Genomic DNA, 14,782 nt, shown 5'->3' with positions numbered 1-14,782 from the left:
TTAGAACAGAGAGCAGCAGAAACTTGTTCACACAGACAGTTGTGAGTCTGTAGATTTCACATTCAGGGTTAATGATTGAGGCAGAAATGTCAACATTCAAGATTAGATTAGATAGGGGAATTAGAACTAATAGTGTTTAGATGATTCTATGATGATACATAAATTGGCTGTGTGGTTGATAGTGAGGAGGAAAGCTGTGGACTGCAGGAAGATATCAATGATCTGGTCAGGTGGGCAGAAAAGTGGCAAATGGAATTCAATCCGGAGAAACGTGAGGTAATGCATTTGGGGAGGGCAAACAAGGCAAGGGAATACACAATAAATGGGAGGATACTGAAAGGTGTAGAGGAAGTGAGGGACCTTGGAGTGCATGTCCACAGATCCCTGAAGGTAGCAGGACAGGTAGATAAGTGGTTAAAAAGGCATATGGAATACTTTCCTTTATTAGCCGAGGCATAGAATATAAGAGCAGGGAGGTTATGCTGGAACTGTATAAAACACTAGTTAGGCCACAGCTTGAAACTGTGTACAATTCTGGTCACCACATTACAGGAAGGATGTCATTGTACCAGAGAGGGTACAGAGGAGATTTACGAGGATGTTGCCAGGACTGGAGAATTTTAGCTATGAGGAAAGATTGGATAGGCTGGGGTTGTTTTCTTTGGAACAGAGGAGGCTGAGGGGTGATTTAATTGAGGTGTAAAAAATTTTGAGGGGCCGAGATAGAGTGGATAGGAAGGACCTATTTCCCTTAGCAGAGGGGTCAGTGACCAGGGGGCATAGATTTAAAGTGATTGGTAGAAGGATTAGAGGGGAGCTGAGGAGAAATGTTTTCACCCAGAGGGTGGTGGGGGTCTGGAACTCACTGCCTGAGAGGGTGGGAGAGGCAGAAACCCTCAACTTATTTAAAAAGTACCTGGACGTGCACCTGAAGTGCCGTGACCTGCAGGGCTATGGACCAAGTGCTGGAAAGTGGGATTAGGCTGGGTGGCTCATTTTCGACCGGTGCGGACACGATGGGCCGAATGGCCTCCTTCTGTGCCGTAAATTTTCTCTGATTCTTTCAATGATTCTAGAACTATTAGAACTAATAGTGATTAGCACTATTTGCTCGCATGGAGGGTAAACACCGACATGGTCCAGTTGGGTCGAATTATCTGTTTCTGTATTGCAACTTTCATGTTTTCAACTTTCAAGAGCTCATGGTGTAGGAGGTAACATATTAGCATGGATAAAGGATTGGTTAGCTAACAGGAAACAGAGAGTAGGCATAAATGGGTCATTTTCAGGTTGGCAAGATGTAACGAGTGGAGTGCCACAGGGATCAGTGCTGGGGCCTCAACTATTTACAATCTATATCAATGACTTGGATGAAGGGACCGAGTGTATGGTTGTTAAATTTGCTGATGACACAAAGTTAGGTGGGAAAGTAAGTTGTGAAGAGGACATAAGGAGTCTGCAAAGGGATATGGATAGGTTAAGTGAGTGTGCAAAAATTTGGCAGATGGAGTATAATATGGGAAAATGTGAACTTGTCCACTTTGGCAGGAGGAATGGAAAAGCAGTATCTTATTTAAATGGAGAGAGATTGCAGAACTCTGAGGTACAGAGGGATCTGGGTGAACTAGTACATGAATCACAAAAAGTTATTATGCAGGTACAGCAAGTGATTAGGAAGGCAAATGGAATGTTGTCATTTATTGCAAGGGGAATGGAATATAAAAGTTGAGATGTTTTGCTCCAGTTGTACAGGGCATTAGTGAGACCACATCGTGAATACTGTGTGCAGTTTTGGTCTCCTTATTTAAGAAAGGACATAATTGCTTTGGAGGTGGTTCAGAGAAGGCTCACTAGACTGATTCCTGGGATGAGGGGGTTATCTTATGAGGAAAGGTTGGACAAGTTGGGCCTGTATACACTGGAGTTTAGAGGAATGAGAGGTGATCTTATTGAAACAAATAAGATCCTGAGGGGACTAGAAGGGGTAGATGCTGAGGGGATGTTTCCCCTTGTTGGGAGAGACTAGAACTAGGGGCCACAGTTTAAAAATAAGGAATCTCCCATTTAAGACGGAGATGAGGAGAATTTTTTTCTCTCAGAGGGTGGTGAGTCTGTGGAACTCCCTTCCCCAGAGAGCGGGGGAGGCAGGGTCATTGAATATTTTTAAGGCGGAGTTAGATAGATTCCTGATTAACAAGGGAGTCAAAGGTTATAGTAGGTAGACGGGAAAGTAGGGTTGAGGTCACAATCAGATCAGCCATGATCTTATCAAATAGCAGAGCAGGCTCGAGGGGCCGAATGGCCTATTCCTGCTCTTAATTCGTATATATGTATTCCTATGTATTTTTGTGATTATTATCAGTGTCTCTCGATCTTCTAGATTGGTGTGATGTTAGTGTTTGTCTCACTCGCTTTCATTCATTCAACCATTACAGTGGGTGCAGTCCATTCATTGGAAAATTAATTCCCTTTTACATAAAAATAAGTTTTATAAAATCTACAAACCAACATTCATCCCCTTCAGCTCTCCACCTCCCTCTCCTCCCTTAAGACCCTCTTTAAAAGCCACTTCTCTGACCAAGCTGCAATTAGGACAGTGTAGAGGGAGCTTTACTCTCTATCTGGCCCATGCTGTACCTGCCCTGAGAGTGTTTGATGGAACAGTGAGTGTTTAAAAATGGAAAAAGATTCCATTCACCATATCTCTCGCCTTTCCTTCCATTTGTTCTTGGGAGGTGAGTAACACTGGCAGGGCCACATTTATTGCCCATCCCTGGTTGCCTTCAATCAGAGTGAACAACATGTTGGGGGACTGGAGTCACATGTAGGCCAGACCGAGTAAGGGTGGCAAAGATCCTTTCCCTGAAGGACATTAATGAACCAGTTGGGTTTTTACGACAAACTGACATTTTTTGCGGTAATTTTTTCTGTTAATAGCCCACAAATTATGGACATATTGAACTCAGTTTCTTAATTTGCGATGATGAGATTATGAATTCACAACTTCTCTGCTGTCAGTCCAGTAACACAGCCACCAGATTACTACATCCCATAATAAGCATAAAAATGTAATTTTGTTAAAAGTCCAAACCCTACACAGCAAAATACACGTCACGGCCCAATGAGCTGACACAAATCTTTGTGCAAAGACACACCCTTCTTACTGGGAAACAGGTCGTTATTTCATGTTCCAAGAAACTCTATTTCATTGTGAGAGTACAAATAAGTCATTCACCAAGCAGCAATTATGCAATAAAACTATTTGCTATTTAAGATTAAGCCCAGCGAGCGAGATGGCGGAGAGAGCGAGAGACAATATGAATGATTGTTGGATCTCAGTAGCTTGAAGGATATGTTTAACATGGAAGCTTTTCCTATAAAAGGCAATAATTAGTATCACCAAACAACTCGAATGCGGACAGGTTGCCGAAGGAAGCCGGAAAAATCATTGTCGAGACAGCTGTTCATTGATAAAAATCAGAAGTTCTTGGCAGGATCGTAACGTTTTTTTTTATTAGCTAATCCTAGAAAAGAGATATTGGCTGCGTGGACAGAAAGTGTAGGTGACATTGGGAAATCAACATTCTGCTTCAAATTGCCTCAGGAAAACTTGACAGCAGTAAACGAGGCCCAAATTCAAGGTAGTTTGACTCTTTGATCCACGTTGTCTGACTCCTGAATGCAAAGTCTCACCGGCGATTAAAGCCGACGGATGATACTTGATGCAGTTGCTTTTATAGTTTAAGACTTTGAACGACTTAATTTTCTCCATATTGAGGCAGGGTTGCGATTTTGAAGCTTCCTCACTGTGTTTCCCGTGCTGTGGGAAACACTCCATGTTGCAACAGACGTGTTTCAGCCAGCAGCCAGTGGGAGATTCAAATGTTTATTTGACAGATGGGGAGAAAAGGTCACTTATTGCAGCAGGGCACTCAGTTCTTTCAAAGTTTTGGCTGCAAGATCTTTGTGTTTTCATTGAAAATCCTTACTTTCCACTCAGAATTCTTCTGTTCACACATATTTAACTACTTTGCGGACTCCCTCAAACTCACACCGTCAGGATGGGGGGGGCGCCATGGCTGCATTCACCACTACATCTGAGGACGAGCAACATCACCAGCCTCGCCAGGCACGGCGTCCACCTCCGCCACTTAGAGCTCCACAACGCAGTGCTGCGCCACAGGGACCTGCACAAGAGCACAGCGGGCAATAACAGAGAGAGGTGCCGCCTGAGGAGGCCCCATCCACATCTGCCACCCACATGGAGGAGGAGGAGGAGGAGGAACCCATGGGCAGAGCAGCGGCTCACCTGGCTGCTCGTGAGGCCAGGGATTCACTGATATGTGAACGGTTCTCCTAACATCAGAAAGTGCGAAGAGTCCAGTCCTCATGCCACCTGGAAAGAGCAGCGCCCGCACCAGGCAGCCCACCCCTCCCTGCACAAAACAGACCTTCATCTACACATACACCCACTGTAGAGTGACCCAATGGGTGGCATCAAGTGTCGCCGTTCATGGTGAACCTCATGAAAGGGCCCTATCACAAAAGCCAGTCAAGAATGGGCAAGTTATGGTAGCAGTGGTGACAATCATAAAATTTAGTGTCACTTTAACAAAAACTAAATATAAATGAAAAACACGACCAACCGTCAAACACCCTTGTGCATCCCCTTCGTGCTCACAAAACCTTCGCCTTTCTCTTATGATGACTTCTACGTGGTGCATCCCCTGTGGCTGCAGCAGAGGTAGTGGCAGGTTGCTCTTGTTCATGCCGTGGCTGTTTAGATGCTTTTGGCCTACGCCCTCTGGGTTTCGGTGCCCGTGAGGGCCCCTCCAAAGACTGCTCCACCTGCACCTGTGCAGGGGCAGACTCGGTCACCGGAGAGGAGGCAGCATTGCGGGTACTGGTTGAGAGAAGGCAACTGGTGAGACAAGGGAGCGCTTTGAGTGATGTCCCCACTTCCATGTCCCCTTTCGCCATCATCCCTCTCCTGGGCCAGGCCCACACCACTCCTACCACCCTGCTGGACAACAGTTTGGAGGACATGTAAGGCCAGTGATGCCTTGTAAGGCCAGTGATAATGTATCTGTCTGCCTGTTTAAGGCGGCAGATTGTTGTTCAGCGTGAGTCCGACCGGCCATTGTCAGGGCCTGAATGGACTCATTTGTGAGCCGTGCTTGAAGCTCAATGGAGGCTAGCCTTCCCTCCATCGCAGACATTCCCGCACTTACCTCTGACAGTATCTCAGAAATTCCCTCCTGTACCTGTGCCACCATTCCAGTGATGCAGGAGTTGGACTCCTCCATCCTCTGCACTATTGTGGAGAGTGCGCGTGGCACCTGTTCCAGCACCTCGCAAATGTGCTGCTGTTCCTCGATCATTCTCCTTTTAAAGGATGGCCCCCAGGGTTCCACATCTGCGTCCAGCTGAGCAGAGCTTGGAGAGGAGTGCTCCCACCGACGCGGGCTCTCTGCAGCTGCCCCTGCCACCAGTGTCTGCTCGTGCTCACGTGTGTGGTAACTCACCAGGTGCCAACCCAACTAACTGAGGACTAGGACCCACCGAGGTGTGAGTATCTGCGCCTGTGAATGGCTCACTCAGATGTGACGGTGCACCCTCAGAGGCCGGCAGGTCCTCTAAGGAATCGCCCTCTGCCGTCACAGCAGTCGCTGAAGGCCCTGCAAGAGAACAGAAGGCAATATTAAGCATCATCACAGATGTATCATGTTGCAATGAGCATACTGAGGTGCCGAAGATGACAAGGCATTGTTAACATCAATTCATGTTGTGTGTGCTGAATGTTAAAGTTGTGCCACCAGACGTTTGCTGGGTGCCAGTCTCGGCATCCCCGATGGACAGGCACTCGAGGCTTTGGCTGAGCTCCAGCGCCTCCTGCTCCACATCTGTAAGGACGACGATTTGAATCGCGATCGCGTGGGGAGCGGACATTTTTTATTGGGCAGGTTACCCACGCGCCCATTCACCCCCCCCCCTCCCCGCCCTCCCGCTGCCATCCCATAGATTTAAGCTGATTGGCGGAAGGATTAGAGGGGACGTGAGGAAATTCTTTTTTACCCGGAGGATGGTGGGTGTATGGAATTCGCTGCCTGAATTGGTGGGGTAGAGACAGGGACCCTCAGCTCTTTTAAAAAGTACCTGGACCTGCACCTAAAGTGCTGTAAGCTGCAGGGCTACGGACCGAGTGCTGGAAGGTGGGATTAGAATGGGCACCTGGTTGTTCTTCGAGCCGGCGCGGACACGATGGGCCGAATGGCCCCCTTCTGTGCTGTATCTTTTCTATGGTTCTATCCCCCCTCCACTCTAATATCGGGGCCCATGTGACAGTCACTGGGGTGTGAAAGAAAGTTGGATAATGCCATGTTTGTGCTGCTATCCCAAGATTCACAGCAGTATTAAAGGCTCTCCATTAAAGCTGATGGGGTAGAAATGTTTTCTCGTGCGGCGACGCAAGACGGCTGGGATCACATTGGCTGCTCGTTAGACCCCCACCCATTATCAAATTTCATTGTGGTCAATTGGACTGTATAAGGGGCGGACCATATAACGGGGTGAGCTGGGCCGTATAACGGGGCGGGCCGTATAACGGGGCGGGCGTTGCAATACCAACGAATTTCTACCCCAACAGTGTTTAATTGGAGCACAACTCCCACAGCAAGACGGGCTGTGTGGTGAAAGAGGGAAATGAAAGGGAAAAGAAGAAAATCACGCGAAAAAGAGGTTAAGAGAGAAAAATATATTTGTGCTGTTTGCAGTGGCACCAATGGAAGAAGAGCAGGGGAGCTCTCCCTGGTGTCCCGGCCAATATTTATCTCTCAACCAACATCATTAAAACAGATTATCTGGTCAATATCACATTGCTGTTTGTGGGATCTTGCTGTGCACAAATTGGCTGCTGCGTTTCCTACATTACAACAGTGGCTACACTTCAAAAGTACTTCGTTGGCTGTAAAGCACTTTGAACATAAGAAATAGGAGCAGGAGTAGGCCATTCGGCCCCCTCGAGCCTGCTCCGCCATTCAACAAGATCATGGCTGATCTTCTACCTCAACTCCATTTTCCTGCACCATCCCCATATCCCTTGATGCTTTTAATACCTAGAAATCTATCAATCTCTGTTTTGAATGTACTCAATGACTGAGCCTCCACAGCCCTCTGAGGTACAGAATTCCAAAGATTCACCACCCTCTGAGTGAAGAAATTTCTCCTCATCTCAGCCCTAAATGGCCTACCCTTTATTCTGAGACTGTGACCCCTGGTTCCAGAGTCCCCAGCCAGAGGAAACATCCTCCCTGCATCTACCCTGTGGAGCCCTGTAAGAATTTTGTATGTTTCAATGAGATCACCTCTCATTCTTCTAAACTCTAGAGAATACAGGTCTAGTCTACTCAATCTCTCCTCATACCACAATCCCGCCATCCCAGGGATTAGTCTGGTGAACCTTCATTGCACTCCCTCTATTGCAAGTAGATCCTTTCTTACGTAAGGAGACCAAAATTGTACACAATACTCCAGGTGCGGTCTCACCAAGGCCCTATATAATTGCAGTCAGACATCTTTACTCCTGTACTCAAATCCTCTTGTATTAAGGTCAACATACCATTTGCCTTCCTAATTGCTCGCTGCACCTGCATGTTAGCTTTCAGTGACTCATGTACAAGGACATCAAGGTCCCTTTGAACATCATCATTTCCCAATATCTTACCATTTTAAAAAATACTCTGCATTTCTGTTTTTCCTACCAAAGTAGATAACTTCACATTTTTCCATATATTCCATCTGCCATGTTCTTGCCCACTCACTTAGCCTGTTTATTTCCCCTTGAAGCCTCTTTGCATCCTCCTCACAACTCACATTTCCACCCAGTTTTGTGTCATCAGCAAACTTGGAAATATTACATTTGGTCCCCTCATCCAACTCATTGATATAGATTGTGAATAGCTGGGGCCCAAGCACTGATCCCTGCGGTACCCCACTAGTCACAGTCTGCCATCCTGAAAAAGACCCATTTATTCCTACTCTCTGTTTTCTGTCTGTTAACCAATTCTCAATCCATGCCAGTATATTACCCCCAATTCCATGTACTCTAACTTTGTTCACCAACCTCCTGTGTGGGAGGTTGGTGAACAAAGCCTTCTGAAAATCCAAATACACCACATCACTGGTTCCCCCTTATCTATCCTCAAAGAACTCCAATAGGTTTGTGAAACGTGATTTCCCTTTCATAAATCCATGTTGACTCTGCCAAATCCTATTATTATTTTCTAAGTGTCCTGTTATCACATCCTTTCTCAGAGATTTTAGCATTTTCCCTACTACTGATGTCAGGCTAACCGGTCTGCAGTTCCCTGTTTTCTCTCTCCCTTCTTTTTTAAATAGTGGGGTTACATTTCCCACCCTCCAATCTGCAGGAACCGTTCCAGAATCTGTAGAATTTTGGAAGATGACAACCAATGCATCCACTATCTCTATAGGCACCTCTTTCAAAACCCTGGGCTGTAGATCATCAGGTCCTTGGGATTTATTGACTTTCAGTCCCATTAATTTCTCTAATACTATTTTTTTTACTAATACTAATTTCCTTCAGTTCCCCATTCTCACCAGACCTTTGGTTCTCTAATATTTCTGGGAGGTTTTTTGTGTCATCTTCCCTGAAGACAGACACAAAGTATTTGTTTAATTTCTCTGCCATTTCCTTATTCCCCATTATAAATTCTCCCGTCTCTGTCTGTAAGGGATCCACATTTGCCTTCACCAGTCTTTTCCTTTTTACAAACCTATAGAAGCTTTTACAGTCCGTTTTTATGTTTCTCGCTAGTTTACTCTCATATTCTATTTTCCCTCTATCAATTTCTTGGTCCTCCTTTGCTGAATTCTAAAATGCTCCCAATCCTCAGGCTCACTGCTTTTTCTGGAAACTTTATCTGCCTCTTTCTTTGATTTAATACTATCTTTAATTTCTCTTGTTAGCCACGGATGGACTACTTTTCCTGTTGGATTTTTGTGCCTTAAAGGAATATATATTTGTTGCAAATTATGTATTAATTCTTTAAATGCTAGCCATTGCCTGTCTACCGTCATATCTTTTAATGTAGTTCCCCAATCTACCACAGCCAACTCACTCCTCATACCTTCGTAGTTTCCTTTGTTTAGATTTAAGACCCTAGTTTCGGATTGAACTACATCACTTTCAAACTTAATGAAGAATTCTATCATATTATGGTCACTCTTCCCTAAAGACTCCTTTACAACAAGATTATTAATTAACCCTTTCTCGTTGCACAATACTAGATCTAAAATAGCCTTTCCCTAATTGGTTCCTCAATATACCGATCTAGAAAACCATCTTGTATACATTCCAGGAATTCGTCGTCTTCAGTATTAGTGCTAATTTGGTTTGCCCAATCTATATGTAGATTAAAGTCCCCCATAATCACTGTATTACCCTTGTTACATGCACTTGTAATTTCCTGCTTTATACCGTGCCCTACATTACCACTACTGTTTGGTTGCCTATAAACAACTCTCACCAATCTTTTCTGCCCCTTGCTGTTTCTTAGCTCCACCCAAACTGATTCTACATCTTGATCTTCTGAGCCAAGATCCTTTCTCACTATTGAACTGATCTCATCCTTTATTAACAGCGCTACCCCACCTCCTTTTCCTTTTTGCCTGTCCTTCCTATCCTTGAATCTTCAGTTCCCAGCCTTGCTCACCCTGCAGGCACGTCTCTGTAATGGCGATTAGATCACACCCATTTACTTCTATTTGTGCCGTCAATTCATCTACCTTGTTGCGAATGCTGCGTGGATTCAGATAAAGTGCCTCTAATTTTGCTTTTTTAACATTTTTTCCTATTTTGACCTTATTTGCTGCTGGCCTTTGTTTCCGCTGCCATCCAATTTCACTTACTACTTTTCTGCCTTCCACTTCCAGCTTTGTTACTCTCCCTTCTGAACCTCCTCTCAGGTTCCCATCCCCCTGGGATATCTTGAAGATGTGAAAGGCGCTATAGAAATGCAGGTCTTTTTCTTTTCTTTTTCCTTTCCTTCTTGTCATTTTTTTTCCCCTTCTTTTCTTCTTTCTCTACTTCCTTCCTGCCTTCCTCTGTTCCTTATCCGATAGCCCCGGCTTGTTTTGTATTTGGTCTGGGTCAATTTCCTCAGATAAGTGGCTCATGATTGAAAATCTCACTCCACAATTCTGGCTGCTGTGGTTAAAAATGAAATGAAAATCTGGAATGTGCCAATGGTATTCTGTTCAGAATTCCCGATTAATGAGTCACCGATTTAAGGGAAAGAGTTTCTTCATTTACAGGGACTGCCTGTTGTGCAGTCGCACCAGGGTGATGACTCAGCTCTTTCTCTCTGTGTCCATCCCATTACTTAAGTGTCTACTTTTTCTTTCGTTAGCTAATTGCTTTTCAATTGACTGAGAGAGTTCCTGAAATGGCGATTTCACTGCCAGGTGGGACTAAGGGTTGCCAACTCTGGTTGGATATATTCCTGGAGGTTCCGCCACACGACCCTCTCCCTCCAACCACCCCACCCCCACGCTTCCTCCATTGGTCGCCCGACACGTCCATCCTCGTGGTGCCCCGCCTTCCCACGGCCAATCGGAAAGCAAACAGACTCCTCGTTACCCAATGGGATGATTCTTGACTGTCCGTGAAACAGCCTTTTCTTTCCCATCACCAGTATTTTCATCATTAATAAACAAAAGTGTTGAAAGATTTTTTTTAATGCCCCTATGATTTTTCTCCTGGGTTTGATCCCAGCAGTGTTCTGGAGGGAAGCAAGATAGTGATCAGGATTTCTTGTGAATATGAAAAGGGACTAATGCTTGTTTCAGCACAGGCCCTAGACCGCTATACTTCAGCCTTTACTAATATGGCGGGCGGTACACTTCCAGCGCGGAATGTATGCGCGCATGCCGCCCGCCATTTTGGATGCTTTGGCGCCCATTTTGCACCTGTAGGACGGGCGCGGCATTAAAGAATTTTTAGGTCTCAGTCTTCTGGAGAAGAGGAGAGAATGTGGGGGCAGAGAAAGGGGGTAAGAGAAACATTGAACAAAAGGGTAAAAAATAATAAGGAATAAAAATGATGTTCTCCCTTCTTTGGTTGAGATATATTTTGTGCTCTGACTACTTCTAATTGTAGACATTTTAATTCCAACCAAAACATATCCAATTAGTCCCACTCCCCTGTTCTTTCCCCGTGGCCCTGCAAATTTTTCCTTTCAAGTATTTATCCAGTTCCCTTTTGAAAGTTATTATTGAATCTGCTTCCACCGCCCTTTCAGGCAGCGCATTCCAGATCAGAACAACTCACTGCGTAAAAACAACTCGCTGTGTAAAAATATCTCTCCTCATCTCCCCTTTGGATTTTTTGCCAATTAACTTAAATCTGTGTCCTCTGGTTACCGACCCTCCTGCCAGGGAAAAACTGTTTCCACTATCTGTTCTATTAAAACCCTTCATAATTTTGAACACCTCTATTAAATCTCCCCTTAACCTTCTCTGCTCTAAGGAGAACCACCCCAGCTTCTCCAGTCTCTCCACATAACTGAAGTCCCTCATCCCTGATACCATTCTAATGAATCTCCTCTGCACCCTCTCCAAGACCTTGACATCCTTCCTAAAGTGTGGTGCCCAGAATTGGACACAATACCCCAGTGGTGGCCTAACCAGTGATTTATAAAGGTTTAGCATAACTTCCTTGCTTTTGTATTCTATGCCTCTATTTATAAAGCCACGGAATCTGTATGATTTTTTTAACAGCTTAATCGTAAGCCAAAAGAACTTGACAAACGGCTTCTGGAAGCTTCCCTGTAAGTGTATTCCTCATCCCAAAAGTGATTAGTCAAGTGAAGCTATATATTCCTTTCACTTCTTTATCCTCTTGGCCTGCCAGGGTCTCTGTAATTATCATTGTTCCTTGAAAGAGATAGAAATGTGGCTGTTCAGCTTACTGACATCCGTCCCTGATCCCCCCCCACTGATTGATGACTCTCAGACTTCAATCATCAAACAGATGGGGTGGTCTGTGCAGGTCTGTCAGAAAGTGGGCCGAATAGCTGATTAACGTTTGTTTTGTGCTGCTGGGGAGTAGTTTTGCCCTGTTTATCTTCATCCAGTTCCCCAGGCCTCGTTGGCCTTCAGACTAAGTGTCGGCCAAGGCTCCGCCAATGTCACTCCGAGGTGGACGTGAGGTACATGAGTGTCTGTGATTGAATCTCCTGCCGAGTTTTTCCTGCCCGCTCTGCCGAGTGAGAGGAGACAGAAATTAAATTGTTATCTTACTTAATCAAACAGGAAGTTACATCACTTTTGTAAACTATTAACAATCAAACTGTGCTATTTCAACACAAGTAAGGATTCATTTCCAATATATTTTCATTTAAAGGGAAGGGAGTGTCATAAACAGGCAGTTTTCCACATGTTGACTTTGGTAGCCAGTACGTAAGACCATCGGAGCTTTGGCAATAGTCCAAAGGCAACAAGTTGATCCCTGATGTCGGAGGGAAGAGCTGAGGATTGACTTGTTCAACTAGTGTCTTTCAGTATTGAAGGGCAATATCTCAAGAGGGGGCTTTTTTGGAGGTATATAAAATAAAGAAAGAAGGAACTTGCATTTCTGTTGCACCTTAGCCCACCCTTGGAACATCCCCAAGCACTTCACAGCCAATGAATTACTTTTGAAGTGTTGTCACTGTTGTTACGTAGACAAATTCTGCGGCCAGATTGTGCACAGCAAGGTCCCACATCAGCAAGTGAATGTATGACCAGTTAATCTGTTTATGATGGCTTTAATTGATGAAGGAATGTTGACCAGGACACTGGGCGAAATCCCCAGACAGGAATTGCTGGACGATAAAAGACCAAGGTCCATCTAGTTCACCTCCTACCGTCCTGGTAGTTGCATGACACAACGATAATGGAGTTGTTGACTTATCATAGCAATCAATCTCTATCAATGAGTCTACAACAGACCCAGAAATTACATGAGGAAAACTCCATTGATGGAGAGATATGGGAACCATAGGTCCAAAGTAAACCTTTTCCCTCCCAAACATGCTATACTTACCATATGTCATGTCTCAAATTACTCCTATAGTAAGAAGATTGCTTTCTCCAGTATATATTGACCCCTTTCATGTTCGGCTCAGTGGGTCCAAGTCCTCTTACGATCTGCTCCTGCAGGAGCACTGGGCCAATTCAACCACCTCCACCATCTGCCCTGCTCAGATTAACATGGGCCAGGGATCAGACTTTACACCTTCCAGCTCTGTTGTTCAATTACACACCGAGCCCAGACCTCAAGATCTGAAAAGGGCAGAAGGGTTAATGTATCTGTGAGGTCCTTCATCAGAACTGAGGAGTCTACACCTGTGATATTAACCTGTTTTGCTTCTTTCAGATACTGACTGAGCTGCAATTTCCCTTTTCGCTCTTTTGATTGTCTGTAGCTCCCGTATTGTGAGCATCTCGGGGAGTTGGGCGAGCAAGCAATCTCTGACCAAAGCCTTTCTCTTTCTACCCGCAGGTGATTGGTGTAATTAGCAGGGAATACATCCCTCAAGGAACACGTTTTGGGCCATTGGTTGGGGAAATCTACACCAAAGACAATGTCCCAAAGAACATAAACAGGAAGTACTTCTGGAGGGTAAGTACATCAAGGCTATCAGCAAGAGCTGACCAGATGCATGAAAGCACAGCTTAACCCTGCACATCTATCAGAGGAAGGAAAGGACTAGCATTTACATAGTGCCTTTTACATCCTTGGGATGTCCCAAAGTGCTTTACAATCAATTAATTGCTTTTTGAGTGCAGTCACTGTTGTAATGTAGGGAAATGTGGCAGCCAATTTGTGCACAGCAAGATTCCATAAAGAGCTATGAGATAATGACCAGATAATCTGTTTTTAGACATGTTGGTTGAGGGAAAATTATTGGCCAGGACAGCAGGGAGAACTCCCCTGCTCTTCTTCGAATAGTGCCATGGGATCTCTTACCTGCACTTGAAAGGGCAGACGGGGCCTCGGTTTAATGTCTCATCCAAAAGACGGCACCTCCGACAGTGCAGCACTCCCTCAGTACTGCACCGGGAGCGTCAGCCTGGATTATGTGCTCAAGTCTCTCGAGTGGGATTTGAACCCATGACCTTCTGAATCGGAGGTGAGAGTGCTCCCCACTGATACCATTAAGGATGAGTCTATGAAGCTGGCAGCACACTGCTTAGGCAAATGAGATACTGGCAGAGGAACAGGGCACGTGACAATGTACTGTTGCTGTATGAGGTACTTTTAAGAACCCAAATGGAGCCAATGTTCAGTTCTGGGCACCTGATTACTAGACAGATGCTATTGACCTCAAAATGATTCCAGGAATCAGTAATTTCAGTCGTGAAGAATGGTTAAGGAAATTGAGCTTAATCTGTCTGATGTTGAGATGAGCTAGTTGAGGTTTTCGTGGTTACGGAGGGTTTTAACAACGCTGATCTGGGCAGAATGTACAGAGTGATGAGGGTTCAAATCTCAGGGTCACAGTTTAAAAATGAGGAAGTTAGGAGTAAGAAGGAAAGTCAGGGGAACTTTTTCACTCAGAGAGTTGTGAAATTAGTTAGCTGGGAAGGCCATTGAGGGGGACAGTGGAATTGGGGGTCGAGAGACCATTGGATCTGTCCCTGGAGAGAGGAGGTGGGTGGGGTGGCTGTGTCACTCTGTGGTAGCTTCACGACACTGAGTGCCAGTGTACCCATTGTC

The 14,782-nt window shown here is 45.1% G+C and overlaps 1 protein-coding gene across 1 annotated transcript in view; it reads left to right on the top strand.

Moving 5' to 3' along the window:
- LOC137342741 (PR domain zinc finger protein 1-like) overlaps window positions 1-14,782 on the top strand; it is a 48,091-nt gene that overhangs the window by 10,763 nt on the left and 22,546 nt on the right. Inside the window, exon 2 of the mRNA XM_068006908.1 lies at window positions 13,565-13,684. Coding sequence (XP_067863009.1) covers window positions 13,565-13,684 — 120 coding nt within the window. The remainder of the gene's footprint in view (window positions 1-13,564; window positions 13,685-14,782) is intronic.

The sequence above is a fragment of the Heptranchias perlo genome, chromosome 26, assembly GCF_035084215.1.
Source record: "Heptranchias perlo isolate sHepPer1 chromosome 26, sHepPer1.hap1, whole genome shotgun sequence".
Classification (NCBI taxonomy): domain Eukaryota; kingdom Metazoa; phylum Chordata; class Chondrichthyes; order Hexanchiformes; family Hexanchidae; genus Heptranchias; species Heptranchias perlo.
This window is presented reverse-complemented; position numbering and strand designations above follow the sequence as displayed.